The 19722-nt window shown below is 37.3% G+C and overlaps 1 protein-coding gene across 1 annotated transcript in view; it reads right to left on the reverse strand.

Annotated features, from left to right (window-relative positions):
• Nucleotides 1–21: 21 nt before the first annotated feature.
• LOC113496529 overlaps nucleotides 22–19722 on the reverse strand; it is a 118364-nt gene continuing 98663 nt past the window's right edge. The window contains exons 2-17 of the mRNA XM_026875773.1: nucleotides 12806–13013; nucleotides 12155–12374; nucleotides 11715–11998; nucleotides 8755–11637; nucleotides 8344–8495; nucleotides 7717–7871; nucleotides 7561–7607; nucleotides 7287–7469; nucleotides 4849–6846; nucleotides 4050–4142; nucleotides 3578–3771; nucleotides 2754–2979; nucleotides 2179–2471; nucleotides 1927–2071; nucleotides 1640–1838; nucleotides 22–1474 (exon numbers count right to left, since the gene is read on the reverse strand). Coding sequence (XP_026731574.1) covers nucleotides 1316–1474; nucleotides 1640–1838; nucleotides 1927–2071; nucleotides 2179–2471; nucleotides 2754–2979; nucleotides 3578–3771; nucleotides 4050–4142; nucleotides 4849–6846; nucleotides 7287–7469; nucleotides 7561–7607; nucleotides 7717–7871; nucleotides 8344–8495; nucleotides 8755–11637; nucleotides 11715–11998; nucleotides 12155–12374; nucleotides 12806–13013 — 7439 coding nt within the window. The 3' untranslated portion in view covers nucleotides 22–1315. The remainder of the gene's footprint in view (nucleotides 1475–1639; nucleotides 1839–1926; nucleotides 2072–2178; nucleotides 2472–2753; nucleotides 2980–3577; nucleotides 3772–4049; nucleotides 4143–4848; nucleotides 6847–7286; nucleotides 7470–7560; nucleotides 7608–7716; nucleotides 7872–8343; nucleotides 8496–8754; nucleotides 11638–11714; nucleotides 11999–12154; nucleotides 12375–12805; nucleotides 13014–19722) is intronic.

A 19722-nucleotide genomic window follows, 5' to 3' on the forward strand; every position in this document is an offset into this window, starting at 1 on the left:
GCATAAAATAAAAATCTCATGTATTTATAAAGTTTTATTAATCAGCACTGATCACAAAATCGTTACAGTTCTTGTACAATATAAATAACGTTGCCGATAAAAAGTATGAAAATAATTTGTTCTAAACATTTAACACTAAAAGATCTCAGTGCTTAGTCATGTCCGAAAGTCATTGTTCTAGCCGAGACAAGAGTAAAAAAGTGAAACTACCAATTTTAAATACTAATCCTATATTTACAATAAGACCTATTAAATAATGAATAACTTTTAAATAAGATTCGTAGCAAGCGCTTCCAATATCTTTAGTTGCAATAGCAGACCAAAGCATTTATTCTAATAGAGTATATAAAGTGAATTAACGTTGGAGTCATTACGAAAGCAATTAAAGATGAAGAGATTAGGCAAGAAGATAGAAATACAGAATTTATGACTCAAACGGGAATTCGCCTACTTTAGAAGTAAAAGGTATTGTTGTCCGTTCCAAAAGGGAAAAACAGTTGTATAGACATGTGCAACATCACATGTAAACTCAAATGCGATGTGGACAGACGTCTACACAATGCTAAAAACTTGTTTTCATCAAAAATAATTGATTCATCAATTTAAGATTCCTTCTCAAAATTTAAATACAATTGTTCTAGAACGCACCCGTACAATACCACCCTAACCTAACATTACTCACTACCAACTACATCTATATTTACAAATTATCAAAAGGCAGTGTCAACCACGAAGCTGGCAAGATTAGAAAAACATATTTTCTAAATTTTAATATGGCTTTCGTTTAAAATTATTCGGAAAATGGTAATCATTTTTAGGATGTATGCAACCTCAAAGGGACAAATACTGAGAAATGTAACTTGATTATCACGATGAGATAAAACATGTATCTACATGTCTTCATTAATTTATAGAGTATCATAAACTAAATCGAACACAAAATAGGAAATCTTATCGCAAAAACATTGCACGAGTATTGTTGCCTGTAGTACATGCAATTAACACTAACAAAATCGACGTAATCTTCACACTAGACGATTGAAAACACTTAATATCACAGTTTCCAATACATTTAGGACGTATTTTAATAAGAGAATTATATAATCAAAATGTCTGTTGATATGAAATTGTCATAGTTTGCTTTGTGACCATCATATCTAAATGGCACTCTTCTGTTGGTGACAAAACAATTTCTACTGTGAACTACACAAGCAAAACCTTTCTTGCCTCGTCGGCTTGATACATTTGATGTATCAAAATCTATTGAAATATCGAGGGTCGTTAGGATAAATTTATACTATAGTAACTGTTCTGCTTATTCTCCGATGTCATTGTCTATGCGTGAAGATTTGATGCCGGATTTGCCTGTCCAGGGGTAGACTTCGGGACAAGGTTGACACGTCCTCATATATCTGACTCCAGACTTGTGCCACAGGTTGCAGACCTTAGGGTTGTTGCATTTCTTCGGCCGATCCTGCAAATAAATGAAATATTTTTTAGAACACCTTAAGGTAACTTTCAACAAATCTATATGACAAGATTAAAAACAGGAACGAAGTTAATTAATCCTATACTGTGTCTAGTTCGCCATCACGCTTCCACACCTCAGATAGTAATACAATTTTTATTCAATACAAACCTGGTAGTTGCACTGGAATGGCTGGAAGTTGTTGAGTCTGTTGATAGGCGTGGGGTCTCTGACCCACTGCAACGCCTGCCAGTTGGTAACGATCCATACGTCGGGCATACGGTTGATGAAGTCCAAGAACATGATGAAGCCTTCTTTGTGGTGCGGTTGGGTGAACCACGCAGCGTGATAGAAGAGACCGAAGGGAGCCCTAGAAAGTAGAATTATTTTATTGTAAAGCACCATTTTAAGGAATTCCCATCGATGTAAATGCTGGTAAAGTAATTAAAAAAACTTACCTATTTGTAGTGTAATGTCTGTCAAAGTTCTTCAAGATCATCTTGTAAACATTTTCAGGTTCCGGAGGGTTGGCACAAGCGTCACCCATGGAGCAACGGCCTCCGTTCAGATCTTGCCACATCACCATAGGAACTTCCCATACACCTGAAAATTTTAACATAAAAACATGATTAGAACAACAATTTACAAGCATTTAAGAAAATTAAGGATAATTCTCAATATAAAGCAAGTTATGCAAAAAAAGTACATACCTGGGTAAGATTTGGTTGGGCAAGGCGGTATCATGCAGTCGTGGAACAATTTGTAGTCCAAAGTATAGGGCCAGCTTGGTGGTCTGTTTTCGTATACGGGTAGTGAAGAATCGTAGGTAAAGTTAGCATCGTACAACATTTTAAACATCTTGTTGCCTCCGACGGAAAGGAAAGGCGCTCTCATGCCTCTGACATCCTCCAACTTGACTCCACCGTACGCTGATAGGATTTCTCGTTGGCCACCTACTTCTCTGTACCATTTCTTTTGGGAGAATTGCTCTCCAAAACTATGGCTAAAATTAGTAATGTAACGTTAGTCATACGTCTCGTTTGAAAAAAAGGACCAATAAAGTTGAAAAAGTAAAAAAAGAAAGTAGTCATTGGATTGATAGATTAATCATATTATGTAAAATTGAAAGATTAATTAGAAGTCAAGAGAACGAGAGAAATAATCAAAAATTGTAAGAAAGAAATTTTGAGTAAGTAAGTAAGTATGTCTATTCTAGTCTTTCTTTAAGTAAAAAGTCATTGGTGCGAAAACTGTCAAATGTGCAGTAAGTACTCCATGAACTTACGAAATTGTGTGTGAGGCCATCTCGTGTCCAGCGGCGTAAAGGTTCTGTACTTGACTGTAATCGGTCCATTCGTGGGACACGTAAAATGTGGCGGAGATCGGGCAACCGTTAGGGTTGACACGTCCCTTCTCAAACAGGTCAGCGTACAGACCCTTGTTCAAGTCGTTTACAGAGTCGTCGAAGGTCAGTAGAACAATCTGTGGCACCTGCTCCACCGGTAAGTCTCCTATAGTCGTAGGATGTGATGTGCGTGTGGGTGTGTGAGTCGTGCCAGGAAGAGGTAGAAAAGAACAGGTATTGAGAAGGATGGAAGAGTTGAGGAAGAGAAAAAAATAAATTGATTAGTTTAAACATACGGTATTGGTTTTATAAATATAAAGGTGGCCGAAAAAACCCAGTTAGTATCGAACCTAAAGTCTTACACAAGTAACCGACAGACTCGAAGAGAGAATTCATACTTAGTGACTTACGATATCGTATGAGAGCCAAATTCGTGGCCATCTGCGTAAAGATTTTGTACTTGACTATAATCCGTCCACTCGTGGGATACATAGAAAGTACCAGTAATTGGGCAACCATTGGGATTTTTACGCCCTTTCTCAAAAATATCTTCGTAGTGTACTTTATTCAAATCGTTCACAGCATCGTCGAATGTAATTAAAACCAGTTGCGGTACTTCGTTGACGGGTAAATCTCCTAAGTCACAAATACCATTTACAGTAAGGGCATTACAAAATATTACATTGATTATGCCAGGAGGGCTTTAAAAAATGTTGATGGTTACAAAAATAAATTAGTACTTAATTCCTTAAAAGCAAACGTACCAGGTATTTCCTTTCCTCCACAGTAGCAGTCGGGTAGAAGGCAGACGTCCTTTCGGCATTTAGCAGCTGTTTTGTCAGGTGTAGGTTGAGGATACACAGGCGCAGACCGGCTCGGAGGATTAGCGTAGATGTCGACAAATTCGGTAGTCTTGGAAACGATGGCCGTTGAAGGTTTCAATGTTGGGCGGCTGCGACTGCTCAAGAATAAGACGTTTTAATTGCTGGAAAAAGGTACTGTCAATACAGTGCAGATAAATGAAAGGCAAAGTGCGAATATAGATTAGCAATCATCAGCCTATTATTTACATATTAACAAGCGTCATAATGTCTTTATTAACTAGATAATTGAAAAGAATCTTAAATAAGTAACATACGGGAAAATAATAAAGCTTTTATACAAGCGAATAAAAAGATGTGAAAGTGATGAATAAATCAGGTGATTCGCATGATTTTAATTATATTTGGTTCTAACGTTGGTGGTGTTCCTCTGTTGGGGGCTGGCTGTGACTGCGCGTCGCTCGACGTCGAATAGTGTGCTGAACCACGGCCTCGTGTACTCGTAGGCCTGCAAAAGTTTACAGGACCAAGTGAACAAAACATTCACTTAAGAACTCTCAGTTAGTATGCGTGATTTAAAAGACAAAGCATTTTGAAAATAAAATTTCCAAAAATGATAATTCAGTAACGAATTTTGATTTTCAACATGATGTAAAGTGTATAATTATAATACATTCAAATTCACAACATTGAACTTATAACCAATGCTGATAAATGATTGGCTACATTATGATTGTAGAAGTATGTTAATTATGGTGTTAAACATGCAGTAGCATACCAAACACGAACACAATTCGATACACTTATGATCCTGGTGCACTTAGAAACTAATGATGAGTTGCTATGTGGTGCAATACTAGTACGTGAAGCTACATTGAGGAACTTAATACCAATATAACTAATTGTCTCAACTATAAACATTCCACAAACTACACAAATTCTAATAGAGTGCAGGAAATGGAAAGGTTGCGTCAGGAGTTAACAATTCAGAATTCAACTCAACCGACATGAAGTCCCCCAATGAAAACAGATGTTAAGCGAAAGAGTTTAGATGTAGGTGCTATTAAACGATTGTCGGATAAGATGTTTGACTTCATGCTAGTTACTCGCGAGGCAGAAAATAAGGATATTTAAATAAACGAAGCCTCCACCCTCAATAATTAATGTGAGATAACTTCAGGCTGCTTAGACTACTGGCCGGCGAGTATTTGTACCTCTGGTATTTGATTTCGTTGCATTTTGGATTCGCTTGCAGACTGTTGTCTGATGAGCATTTGGACGACGATTGGTAACTCCTGCGCCCACCTCCAGGGTTTGTCGCGGCTAACTTTATGGCGGGATTGACTCGTGACGCTCGCGTCGGAAAGGAAATACTTTTAGTCGTCGAGGTCGTCGGTTCGAATTTGAAAGTCGTGGTCGATTTCGTAGTACTTGTCGTCGATGCAATTTCACTTTCGACTTTGTTAATTCTGTGGTTTTCGGCCTCAGGCGTAATTTTAAAGTCGTCCGTAATAGAGAGGGTCGGTTTTACAACTTCAACTTCGTCAGGTATCTCTACATCTTCTACAGTAGGTTCCGTAGTCGGAACATCGTTGATAATGTTTTGGAACTTTCGCGAGCCTTCATTAGTTGGTTTACTTGTTACTAGACTACTAAATTTAGATTGGTAAGAGTCCCTATTAATTGGTTGATTTCTAAATCCATTTGTTGAACTTTGTATTGTTGTAGAAGATGTTGGTAAGTTTGCATAAGTAAATGGTGTACTACTCATCGTAGCCATAGTTGTAGTCGTTGATGGAAAATCTTTATCTTCACTCTCGTTCTCACTTTCGCTGATGGTCTCTATACTTGGACTTACATACCTATTAACACTAGGCTCAGTTATAATTTTAATATGTTTAAGGTTACTGCGTAAAGGTTTTTCATCAACAAACTTCAACGGTTTTTTCTGATAGCCTATATTAACAACTTCATCATCGTCTCTTTGTAAAGGTGTTGTAGGTTTAGGTGTAGTAGTAGTTGATGAAAATTCTTCCACTAACTGCGGCGCTGGAGAACTTACAAAATTATTCAAAAATGCTTTTATAACTGTTTTTACTTTACCATTAAAAATTTCTGTTGTTTGGTCTGGGACTACTTCATCTTCTAATCGGTAGCTGTAATAAGATGGCTTAGAACGGGAATTCTTTTCTTTCTTCGTATTGCGATTCCGACTGGGTTTACGAGTAGTCGTAGTGGATACTGTTGTAGATGTAGTTGAGGTAGTATAACTGCGTGTATTTGTGGCATCTGTGGTTTTATATGTATTGCGTAAATTGTCTAATGTTTTGAAAGGTGAAACGGCTGGTTCGTTCCAAGTGTATTGCGATTTGTCATATTCACTTGTCGATGGTTGCTCTTCTAAAGTATCGTTTGGAGCAACACTAGATACTTCATTACTATGGGCGTTTTGTAATCCAGCCTCGATCAAAGCTTCAGTGTTAATAATGTTTTCCGTAGAATCAACGATTTCTTGATTGTTTGCTGATGCAAATGGAGTTGGTCGCGTATTGACAGATTTTATATAATACTTAGTTGAGGTAGATGTTGTTGTCCTAATCCTAGGTTTTACAGTCCTCGCTCTACTTGTGGGACGCACGTAAACAGGTATATCATCATCATCTTCACTATCATCAGGACCAAAGTCATTTCTACGCATTGACCTGTCAGACGACGAATCGTATTTACTACTAGTTTCATAAACTGGTTCTTCAGAAGTATCCCGACTATTGCTACTAGTATCATAATAATAGGTTTTAGATTGTACGTGCCTACTGCTACCTCGACTATTCGGCTTACGTGCGTTATCAAAATCTTCTAAAGGCCGCGATAAAACTGTTAACGTATACGGATTGTTGGTATTATTTGAACGACGGATAGAAAAACCAGATGTTAGTGATACAACTTTTTTATTATTATTACCATTCGACTTGGACCTCACCACTTCCACGTTATTATTGTTAGTCACTTCAGAAGAACGTCTATAAGCAGTCGGAAGCGTTTCAGTCGTTGATATCGTGTCTTGTAACCTATGTAAATTGTCAGTCCTTTCAAAGGGTTTGGCAAGGGAAGAAATGTTTATGGAAGGTAATGGTGTGGATGGGATCGACGATGTAGTTTCGTCTGAAGGCTTTGAAGAGGATTCAGGAATTGGACTTTCATCTGTGGATGATCTGTTGAATACAAAGCAAAAAATTCTTTCTAATTCAAGCTCTATAAAATACTACTTAAATAAATATTTATACTAGCCGTAAAACTGTTTTCTTTTTACACATAATATTAAGTTAGTGGACAAATTACTTAATAAACGGTTAATATTTAACTACTGAGACAAATAAAGATACCACAAAAGCTACATTTATACCAACAGATAAGAAAGTAAAGAGAGACAGTACTGATAAGATGCTAAATACTTGTAGTAAATTTCAAACAACCTTAGAAACCGATACACAAAAATAAATTAGTCAAAGTTAGAAGTATGAATCAGTTAAAAGGTTGCTCACGGAAGGTGAAATTTAAATGAAAATATTAGGTGACAGGTGAAAATGAAATTTTGATAAAATGATTGAAGCTGGGATGATTTTAGATTTTGTACTTTGCTCTTTTGTAGTACCTTGGGGTATATCGAGACGGGGTCATTGCTTCAGTGTAGGGTGCTGTAGTAGGACGTTGTGTGGTCGTGGTCGTGCTCGTGCTAGTAGTAGTGGGAGGAGTAGTGCTATAAGTGGTGGCTTCATACAAAGTTGTCCTCACGCTGCTCGGAATATGATCATATCCCAATTCATTACCTTCGCCCCTAGATCGTAGGCAAGTTCCATTGTTAATATATTGTTCGCTAATACATTTAGTAAGACTACGAAGGGTATTAAAAAAAAAAGTTTACTAACCTTGTGGAATGGCGGACGGGTGTTTGGTATTGGTTCTGGTTGTTAATCTGAAATTACATCAAATTTACTTATAATCTCATCAATATAGTTCATAGATAAAATATTGACAAAATCAAAGGCTTTGGTATTTTCTAGGTTGATCAAATCAAAATTTACCTGTGGTTGTATGAGCTCGTCATCATAGTCGACAGGTGCTGGTCTCGGCGTGTAGGTCTCTACGGGTCGGCGGGCCGGTGCGGGAGGGGGGGTACCTCGGTACGTCTGCTGCACAGCTGGTCGGAGCGAGGCCGTGTTATATTGCTGAACATAGTCTGCCAACACCAGTTAGTGGGTTACATGCATGTGAAATACCAGTTATACTTGTTATAGGTATATTCTCTATTAACAGGAAATAAGTAGTAAAGGTATGGTTACGTTTATTATGATCACCTGTTACAAAAATCAGATTTGATGAATTAATATGTTTCGTTAATCGAATCCAACCTTTTATACAAATCGTTAATTCTTATAATATTACACATATAGTTTAAGAAAAATATTCCTTTTTGGTACAGATAGGTTGTAACGTAGGAAAGAATGGGTTAGGGAGTATATTTACAATGGCGGATTCGTAGTATCAATTAGTTTTGAGTGAATTAAATTCTCACATGAATTTTCTCATGAAAATTAATATTAACCAAGGATGCCAATTTATTTTTGGAGTAGAAAACACTGTACATGTTATTATTATGATTAATCTTTGGTAATATATCTTACTTCAATAAATTATATAACTTTCGTTACCTGTATCTTTGTACAGTTCACCATCTTCGTCGTACACAGCGTAGAACGGGTCGTATTGGTCAGGACTGTAGTTCTGAGATCCATTGTACAGCATCTTAGGCCGAGGGTTGGCAGAATAGGATACGGGGGTTACACTTTCCGTCGGTTCCAAGCTAAAATACCATTGATTCTCTATAAATCTCGTAAAACAACTCTTAACACAGTACAATAAAGTTGAAATTGCAATAATACAAAGCAATATGTCAGTCTTTCTACAGTCAGAGTCAATAGTCATTGTTAGTTTAGTCAGAATACGTTTAGTGCGATAGATTTCAACATACTGAAGGAGTTCTGTACAAATGTGAGTTAGTTGTGCCAAAGATCAGCTCCAATTATCTCAATGTTAGTATATAGTTTGGTTCTTCAAATTACCTGTTTGTTTTATCGTCATGTTTAGTCTTTGTGAATCTAGTCTCTTGGTTGGTGTTATCACGAGGAGTTGTCAGTTTCATTTGTGCGACAATATTCGGATGTCTTACTCTCCCTCGTACTTGCTTGTCGTCGTTTTGAGTAAGATCTTTTTGAGTAGTCGGCTTAGCTAACCTATGTCTTACAGTATAGGGACGCAAAGTCGTTTGATTCAAATATTTTGGTGGTTTAATAGTGTTTGGTCCATTTTCATGAACGGGTCTTCTAATATGCATAACAGTTCGATTTTTAGGCATATGATGAATAATCTGATAGTTTGAAACTTCAGGACGCATAAGGGTATTTGGCGTAGGGGTACCGTAGTCTACCAGCACAGGTATGGGAATTTTCCCATTGACATTTTTGTTAAAATCTTTTAAGGGAGCTTTTGTAACTACTGACACATCGTTATGGTTTTTAGTGGCACTTTCTGGTTTATGATTGTGGTATTTCACAGGTGTCTTTTGTGGCTGAGGCTTAGAATTTACGAAGTCAGATACGTCTTCATAAGTGTCTTCGTACTCTTTGTAGTTCTGAGCCATCTGTGGTCGTTGTGGTTTTACCTCAGTACTCGGCATATATTTTGGTTTCACTGCAGGCTCGTAGTAATATTGCTCTTCATCTTCATCGTAATAATAATCATTCATTTCCGGGGATGGTTTTGGGATCGGTCTTCGTTTAGGAGGAGCCCTAGTAGTAGTAGTTACGACGTTATTGTTTTGAACATTACCTGAGTTGTGATAAGGGCTGTAATTTTTCACCGGTGATTGAGAGGGCTTGATTGCTTGGGAAAACAAATTCTCAAGCTTAAGTACACTTGCCGGAGTGCTTGATTTGAAGGATACAACGCGCATGGGAACAGTCTCTGTTGAAGGATGTTTCCAGTATTGTTGTAAAGTTGAAAGCTGCTCATTCGCTAGTGTCGTTACGGGTTTAGGGGTAGAGTGTTTGAATGCTATGTACGCTTGATGAGGTTTAATTGACGAAACTAGATACGGTTTTGCGGTCCCAACCTGCGGATGCAGTGCCAATATCTTTTCAGGTTTCAATACGTATTGTGGCTTTGCAGTTGAAAATATCACAGGTGATCCTGTCCCAGTGATCAACACGTATGGTTTTGGACTAGCAGAATATGTGTGACGTAAATCTCCCTTAGGTTTTTCGTCATAATTAGGTTTACCGGTACTACTTATAGGTCTACTAAAACTATAGCTAATTGGTAACTGTCGGTCGTCTTTGAAATTCGGTGGTTTCAGCTTTGGTCTGACGCCATCTAAAGGTGTTCCAGCTGTTTGTTGACGAACATATACGTTATCGTTATAAGATTGTTGCTGTAGTTGCTGATATTGCTGCTGCTGCTGCTGCTGTTGTTGCTGTTGATTTGGTCTAGCCGGTTCTGGTCTCTGAATAACTTGCTCATTTGATGGAAATTGTTTCATTGGTGCACCAGATGGTCTTATATTAACTACGGGACCTGAGTTTCCAGTATCAGAAGGCAATGTAAAAGGTTTTGGAGTACTCATACCATTATAACTAACTGTAGAGCTTTGCACCCGATTTCCATGTGGCGATGCTGTTGATACCTCGATAGACGGATTCGATATTCCTGCAGGTCTTGGGTTGTTATTTGGTTTTCTAGTAGTGTACTGGCCATTACTCAATTTGGTCAAATACGCATCAAAATCAAAATTAGGGCTAGCAAACGGATTTTCTATATCTTTGTACTTATAGCTTGGGTGTGTGAATTCATAAGGTGGTTTAAAATCGTCATTATGGTTGTCATTATCATCTTCATTTTCCTCTTCTTCTGAAGATTCTTCTTCATTAGAACCAGATTCATCTTCATAATCCTTCTCACTCGATGGTCTATCATGACTATTGTTTTGTGGGGCCTTACCATTTCTTATTGGTTGTTGATTATTTTGAACTAAGTGCTGGTTCTGGTTCTGATATTTACTCTTTTCCTGTTCGTGATTCCTATATTTTTCTTGAGTACGAGGTGACGTTGGCACTGGGACAGGTCTTCCAGTAACAATAGTACTAGGAACATGGGACGAGTCAGGAAAAGATATGGGATTATTACTATGGCTCAATGATGACGGCGTTGAAGATTGGAATACGTATTGAACATTATTTGGTTTATTATTGTTATTGTAGAAACCTCCAGCTAGAGAGGTAAACTGGCCGTTATTCAAAGCTGATATAGGTGGACTTTTAGTAATTATTTGTGTTGCAGCATTTAAAGGGTTATGAGCCAGTTGTTGACTAGATGGATCAGGTAAGCTTGCTTTAAATGGTGTTTGTTGATTAGCATTGGCAGTTTGGAATGTTAAAAAGGGATTAGCTACGGAATAGTAGTTGCCATTTTGATTGTGAGGACGGCGAGGATCATCGTAATAATTATTATTATTTAGATTATTAAAAGCCGCCTGGTATCGGACATTATTTCCATTAGAAACGTAATGTGATTGTGGGAATTCAATTATTTTAACGGGTTTCACATAAGCCCAGTTCTTCCCAGGGGATTTGTATCCATTTTTCAAAAAGTATCTAACTTGTCTTTTTCCTCTTTCTGTTTCATCCAGTGACGAATCACCTTCGTCTTCAAGACTAGCGTCAGTTGTCATTTCTACATATTCCATTTCCTCGCCACTATCACTTCGTTTAGACATTTCTTGGGGTTTTATAGTAGTAGCAGTTTCATTAACTCCTAAATCATTGCCTACCGCTTCCCTTTTCCTTCTTACGATGGGTTTTTCAGTTACGTCATTAGTAATGATTTCATTCGTCTCAACGTCTAATTGTCTGTCAATAGAAGAGTCAGTCACGATGTCACTTTTGTCTTCACTGCAAATAACGATAACGTCTATTAGTTCTTGATTTTTAGTCTATTTAATAGTCTTTCGAATCCCTGGTTGACTTACCTGTAAGATTGTGGCGCTGGAGTGACAGTGGCTGTACGTCTGTCGTCGACTTGGGAGCCGAATGAAAATGAGCCGATTTTAACACCGTTTTGAGGCAGAGATGCGGGTATGATATTGGAGTTAAGAGTTCTTCCGGAGCTGATAGCCTGGCCACCGTAGCCATCTCTGTCCTTTTGAACCTGGCCTATTGTAGGAGGTTGTCCTCGATAAACGCGCTGTTGTCTGTCGCTTTCAATTTCCTCAACTGGTGGTAGATCGTCAACTTCTGCGTAAAGTTGTTGTTGCTGTAAACACAATAAAATAATAGTTGCAAAATACCATTATTAAAATATGTAGTGTTTGGTAAGTTTTGTCTAACAATGCTATAATAACTTTGTTCTTGGCAATTTGATATGGAGGTAATGTTAAGTATTGTAAAATAAATGTAATAGTGATCTTACCTTTTCATACTCTTGTCGGCTATATTTGGGTTGTCCTCTGGAGGTGACAATGGGGTTGGGCTGGGCACGCGGCGGCGGGGGAGGCGGCGTGCGGCGGGGTGGCGGCGGGGGAGGTGGAGGAGGATCGCGCTCGTTGACCCTCTCCAGCTCTTCACCGCCAACCGCGCTGGTGCCGTCACAGCCTACGTTGCGCGGCCAATCGCAAGTTTGGAGCTCGTGGCTGAAAGCATTAAATAAATCATATACTTAATATTAGAAAATTTTCTACTGGCTAAGGCCACGAGACCCAAATTTGGGTTGACCTCTTACCAATTCTTAAGTGATTCATATCTCTTTAAGTTAATAAGGCTAATGAAATGATATTTCCATGTGAATTTTCCCAAGGAGATATCACCATCAAGAAGTAGCGTGTGTATAATGTGTTCATATTGCTGTAAGTCACGCATATGATGTATAGTAAATTCTCACAAACATCTTTACTGCCTTACAAGAGTTAAATAAATTTAGTCATATAACGCGTAGGATTTTAGAAGTCGCGATAAAATTTTATTAGTAAATAATATTCATCATCAAGTTTCTTGAATTGATTTTTTTTTCATTTCTGAATAGATTGCTCTTTCAAATCGTATAATCAGTAGGTGTATACCATACCTGTACATAAGGCCACCAGTACATGACTCGAGTAGTGCGCCGCCAAACACGCAAACGTAGTACAAAGTGCAGTCGGTGGGGTGGGGGTAGTAACCGAACTCTTCGGGGCAGTCGAAGTCCACGTCCCGTTTGACGTCAGCCGCCACTGGCACGCTGCGAACCGGGCCGGAACGGGACCGCGACCGGTCTGAGTGAGCGCCGAAGCATTCTGGAATAAACAATAAAGTTGATCTAGAAAATTGTTCCAATTAAATTTCAATGGATGAAAAGAGTTTTGATTTTGAAGTTAAATTAAAGGAAGATATAAGTAAAGTAATAGAAACCGACAATTCACTTTAAGAAAACGAAAGTGCAATCAATTGACCGCCACATAACGACACAGCAATAAATAAAAATAACACTAACAACGCCGGTAACCATATTGAACACAACCACATTGTCTTGCACGAAAGTGATGCGAAACTTGGCTCATAACAATTGTCGCAAGTGGTTGCAATATCACGAACAACGAAACCGTTGCCGATACACTTTCAGATAACCACACACTAATCGGAATAATAACCAGAAACCGCCAACGTAATGGTCGTACTTAACACTATAGAATGCAGTTACGACACTGTCCTTGCAGGCTTGCATGCACCGCTTGCAACCGAATTCCTGATAACACTACCTTTACAAAGTGATCCTATTATCTGATCTACGTAATCCACGGCTTGTTAATTAATTTCGCAAAGTGCGTTTCTTGGAAATCTGTCACTACAAGTTCTGTCGTCTATTCGATTGTGTAATAACGATTCATCGTAACAATACTTATTGTTTTCTTTTTGATTTCTGCGTAATACTTGAGAAAAAGTAGTAGCGATTGGTGTTGAACTTGCGGGCAACATTCGAAACAAACGAGTAATCATAATGTCGTCGCATTGTCTTACAACATTATTGAGTATGCTAGAACAATGGTTTTACGATGTGTACATGTGGTGAAGTTTAAAGCTACCTTAAACCCAAATGAAGAATCTACAAAGCTTCCGTTTCAAGTAGGTGGATTCAGTTGTTACCAAGTGTCGAATACAAAAACATTTTGATGTATATTTAAATTCACATGATGATATACATAATCATCATTGTGAAAAGCAACCGAGAGTTAAGAGGTTTTATCTTAATCGCGAACAATTTTGTCACGTTCATATTGTATCACGAATTACGTGGGATTTGGGGCAGCCGACGAATCTCGCGCACGTATTAAGACTTTAAGTAGTTCTTGATTTTAATTATCTCTTGGCACATTTTGAACTACTTGGTACATAGGTCAGGTATTCATGGACACATTTTTACTAAATGATATTTTTCATTTTCAAGTAAATTATAATTCGAGTTTAATCAAGGCAATATAATATTTAGATCTTTGTTGGTAATTTCCACTGACACACACACTCATGTTTTCCTTTTATTCCGGAATACAGAATTATATTATTTTCACTTCAAATTGCTACACTCCTATTATGAAGCCGGAAGATTGATTTTAGAAATTAGTTGCGCAGTTTTAAACTCCGTCCGACATTCAAAATCTCATAATTTTAAATCGAATAACTGACTGTTTACTGTCTACTGTTCCATTTAATTGTTACAAATTCACTTTAATGTATTTAAAGGCTTCATCGCAAAACCCCAGATGTTCGTATTCGACACATAATATATTATTATGTAAGCAAATAAATATTTATAGACCGTTTTTTGTTAATTATAATTAAAGCTTTTTATTCAAGTGCAAAAATTTAATGAAAACATTTAGGCGTCAAAATTTCTTCTCGTGAATTTGTTTTTGCATATGGCCTCTTTAAAGGTTTAATTACTTTTTGGCCATAAACTGCAAATGCTTCGACAACCCATGAGTAAAATTTTGTCAATGGAGTTCCAACAAATATAAGTAGTATAAATTCGACATCAAAGTTATATCTGGCTACAATAGCAATGACACAGGCAGGTAACCAAACAATATACAATTATCCACTAAAGGTAATAAGCGGACCTTATCTAGATACAACGCCATCATACCATACATTTCGCAACACAACCTTGTGTTTGAAACTACAATCTGCAACGAACAATAGTAATAGTAATATCCAAACAAATGCTTAAGTTTCCCACAAGTAGCTTGTCTTAAAAGCAGTTGCATTTTATTTACTTGTCAAAGAAAAATGGACCTTAAATTGAGAGGGTTAGGAATGATTGGAGATAGAGGTTATTATGCCAGTGTCGACATTAATGGCCGCCAGCATTCAGGCCGTGATCTGCGCACGCGCTGATCCGAGCCCGCGGCTTACATATACACCTATCATTTAGAGATTATCAATTTTGTCTAAGTGCTACATGTATGAAATGAAATGAAATGAAATCATTTATTCTGTAAGTAGGATATATCATCACTTTTACATGTCTTCTTATTTTTTTTTGAGAACGCTGGAGTCGACATTTCCTATCTGACTACCCTGAGAAGAAATGTCGAAACAAACTCAAGGGGTCACAGTCTCTTTTAAAGTCCAGACAATTTCAATGCGAATAGATATGTATAAACCAATGCACGGTATTTTTTGGACTGGCCTTTTGAAGAAAGTACCAGATCGATCTGAGCAAGGGAAAAAAACAAATAATCTCACTCAAATCGCCAGTTTGAGAAACTACAATTAACATATACCTGCATAAAGTTTATACTTACAATAAAATAAAATAAAAGCAAAAAAGATTGAAAAATAAAAAAATAAAATAAAATTAATAATTCGGTAAACATTATATGCAAAAGCACAAAATATGTCAAAAATTGTATAAATGTATATGCAAAAGCACAAAACATGTCATCAATTAATTAAAATGTATCATATGCAAAATGCAAAACACATGTCAGCATGCAGAAGATAACCGGGCAGCAATAGACAGCTCTATTAGCGATCAGCTCAATCCCATGCGTTTTTATCAGTAAGATAGTCAGATATCTTGTAATATCCTTTTTTGGATAACTTAGCTTTGACATATACTTTAAACTTCTTAATAGGTAATTTACGAACGTCAATGGGAAGTTTATTGTAAAAGCGTATACATTGACCCATGAACGAGTTGCTAATTCTGTGGAGACGAGTGGAGTGAACAGCCAAATTATGTTTGTTTCTAGTGTTCAAGGAATGTACATCAGACATTTTTACAAATTCAGGCTCGTTTTTGTGAACATACATTAAATTTTCAAGTATATACTGTGATGTTACAGTCAGAATGTTTATTTCCTTGAATTTCTCTCGGAGAGAAACTCTTGGCCCTAAGCCGTAAATCGCGCGAATGGCTCTTTTTTGCAAGACGAATATTGAATTAATATCGGTACAGCTGCCCCAGAGGAGAATGCCGTACGTCATTAAGCTATGAAAGTAACTAAAATAAACTATTCTGGCTGTATCCACATCAGTTATCTGTCGGATTTTTTTCACAGCATATGCGGCTGAACTTAATCTTCCAGACAACTTTTCAATATGTGGGCCCCACTGCAATTTGGCATCAACAGTTATGCCAAGAAAAACAGTTGACTCAACAGGGTCCAACTCTACTCCGTTTAGTTGAACATTGGTATCTAGTTGCCTCACATTAGGCGTTGAAAATTTTATCAATTTGGTTTTAGCCGAATTCAAAAGTAGATTATTTACATTAAACCAATGGACAACCTTCGAAAGTGCATTGTTCACTTCATCGAAATTTAGAAGTTGACGTTTAATTTTAAACACAAGTGAGGTGTCATCTGCAAATAACAAAATTTTGTGATTTTCCCTTATATGAAAAGGTAAATCGTTTATGTAAATAAGAAATAAAAATGGTCCTAGAATTGAACCCTGCGGAACACCCATTGTAACCACAGCACCTTCAGATCTTTTACCGTTCACATCCACTCTCTGAATTCTATTTTCTAAATAAGATCTTAAAAGACTAAGAGCATTTTTTTTAATACCATAATGGTGCAATTTGTTAATAAGCGTTTCATGACATACACAATCAAAGGCTTTGGACAAGTCACAAAACACGCCCAGAGCATCCTGTGAATTCTCCCAAGCCTCGAATATATTTTTTAGTAATTCCACACCTGCATCTGTAGTAGACCGACCCTTAGTAAAACCAAATTGTTTCGTATGAAACAAGCGGTGTTTATTAAAATGAACTAACATTTGATTTAAAATTAACTTCTCAAAAATTTTGCTCAGAGTGGGCAAAATTGAGATAGGCCGAAAGTTTGTGGGATCGGTTGTACTACCTGATTTAAAGAGTGGAACCACCTTACTCAACTTCATTAAATTTGGAAAAACACCGGAAGTGACACAAGAGTTGAACACTACTGCCAGATGAGGGGAGATGGATTTAATTATTGAAGACACAATATGTACAGACATTCCCCAGAGATCAGCAGTCTTTTTTACTTCTATTTGTCGAAATGACTCAAAAACATCTTTGCTACTAACAGTTGTAAATTCAAATCCCGTGCCACATTCCTCTACACATTCCTTGAGTATCGATAATGCGGCGGTTGGAGACGACAACAAGGTCTTAGTTGTTGCAATTGGAATATTTGTAAAGAAATTTTCAAACTCTGTTGCCACCTCCATATCCGCCCTTATATCAACATCATTAATTTTAAGGTGAAAGTCTGTTTGTTTCACAGAAGTTCTCCCGGTTTCTGAGTTTATTATATTCCAAGTAGTTTTTATTTTATTTCCAGAAGACGAAATTTTATTTTTAATGTACAAGGATTTTGCGAAGACGCAAGCTTTTTTAAAATTCTTCGAATAGTTTTTTACATATTTCTTAAAATGTTCACTATGGTTGTGTTTTTTTTCCTCATACAATTCATATAATCTAAGTCTGCTTTTAAAAATCCCTGGTGTTGCCCAATCACTGAATGTAAACCGATCACATACCGAAAGCGATCTTGAGGTAAAAACCTTCCTAAATATAACTATTACTCCACAATTTGCATAATATTACTTGGTAATAATTTTAATATTTTTAAAGCATTGATATTTTATGCATCAGGCATTCAAATATTAGAACTGATACGAAAACATTGTACCAGTAAAAACTCTTGTGAAATTCCCTATGAACATTTTAAACTTCTTGTACCTACGACCATTATCTGTAATGAAACTACGATTAGGAATTTAAACCACCAGTAATTGCCTTAAACAGTTGCAACAAACGACGGATGCAAAATAGACACACGCCCATCCTAATGGTTGAACCATGGCAAAACCTTCAGTCAAACGCAACCCTAGTCTAGAATTATCGTACAATGAAATCGACCCAGTTATCGCAACGACCGACTCAATACACGTATTAACTTTTAATCAATCAGCAGATCCCTTGATCGTGGCTTAGGTGTTTCGAAAGGCAATAAATCCGCAATTATTTCCCGTGGACTACCCATGGAATCATGAGATCCATAATAATGCCTGGTTGTGTGGGAAATGCTCGGGCAGTTGGCGATTTATCTGCACGTTGCAATATGACGTGTTGAAATATTCTTGAAGCATTGTGTTCATTCGATGTTCCATATAAACTAGAACCCGGCGTTTCAAGATCGTTGACTCCGACATTCTTAAGCGGTCTTCCTATCCTACGTCGATTGCGTTTCCATGTTTGTGAAATCGAAAAAGAAACTCGATGACTATTAGGCGATAACTACAGGATAGGTGTGGGTGGTATAACGTCGAATATCGCCAAGTGTTGCTAACATATTTGCATTCTGCTGCCATGTTGAGTGCATTTACTTACATTCGTACACCCACTGTGGTTACTAATCCTGAGAATACAATTTACATTGAACTTGAAAAACAAAAACTTTGAAATCCTTAATTAGAAGACGTATAATCAAAAAAATTTTATACTCCTACGCTTGGAGGCTGACTGTAATATACCCAGCAAATATTTTAATGTCTGCTGTCTAGGAAATAAATTGGCAAAGAATTGTTGAACAATAGAAAGAAATATCTGTGAAGGGAATTCCCAAGTATGAATGAAATATGTCTTCATAAACAATGCTTGAGTTATGTTCGGCGCGCTCAGACTATGCATCAAGTAAAATGAATGTGTGATCACCCTTGCATCCGTGTTAACTCGCTGTAACTCGATGTAAAGATTTTCGCAGCGGGCACTATCAGGACGTGGAGTGAGAGAGAACATGCCGAGGATATATATGAGGCCACGTGGGAGGTAAATGGACCAGGATAGTCAATAGGTGGGTGAGCCAAGTCCTAGGATGCGAGTAGGCGAGCATGGACAGACGTGATTGTATTGAATGATTTATTATATCTGTAATCTCGTAATGCTAATGTAGTTAATGCAAATAAGATCAAAACACTGAAGAAAACACTTGGATGTGGTCGGGATTTATGTGTGCTGGACATGTGAATGATACACTTAAGTGGCCTAGTATGAGCGTAGGTAGTAGAAAGGACCGATCATGAAGGCGAGATTGCTATCACTTTAATTACGAGTACCTCTTCTTGCTATAATGCAACTAGAACGATTAGGTCATTACCTTGTTACGTTTGAACATAATAACAATTATGACTATTTCAATATCTGCTCCAATATTGGGCAAGATCTATTTTGCTTACACGTGAACAATACATTAGAATCGTGATGGCGTACCCTTTGCGTTGACCTTTAAGCTTTAATTCCTATCTGCAGCCTATATCACTTCGCCAAACTGCCCATTCGTGGTTCGCCAGTACAATGTAGATAATGATACGTCAAAAACAGCCTTGGACCTCTCACTCACAATAAATTCGTTATTAACAATAACGGTCACGTGGGCGAGATTTTCGAATGTCTCACAAGCAATCCAATTAAATTAACAATCAATATTCCGTTAAATTTTTGACCCGTTTTAA

This window comes from Trichoplusia ni, chromosome 8 (assembly GCF_003590095.1).
Source record: "Trichoplusia ni isolate ovarian cell line Hi5 chromosome 8, tn1, whole genome shotgun sequence".
Classification (NCBI taxonomy): domain Eukaryota; kingdom Metazoa; phylum Arthropoda; class Insecta; order Lepidoptera; family Noctuidae; genus Trichoplusia; species Trichoplusia ni.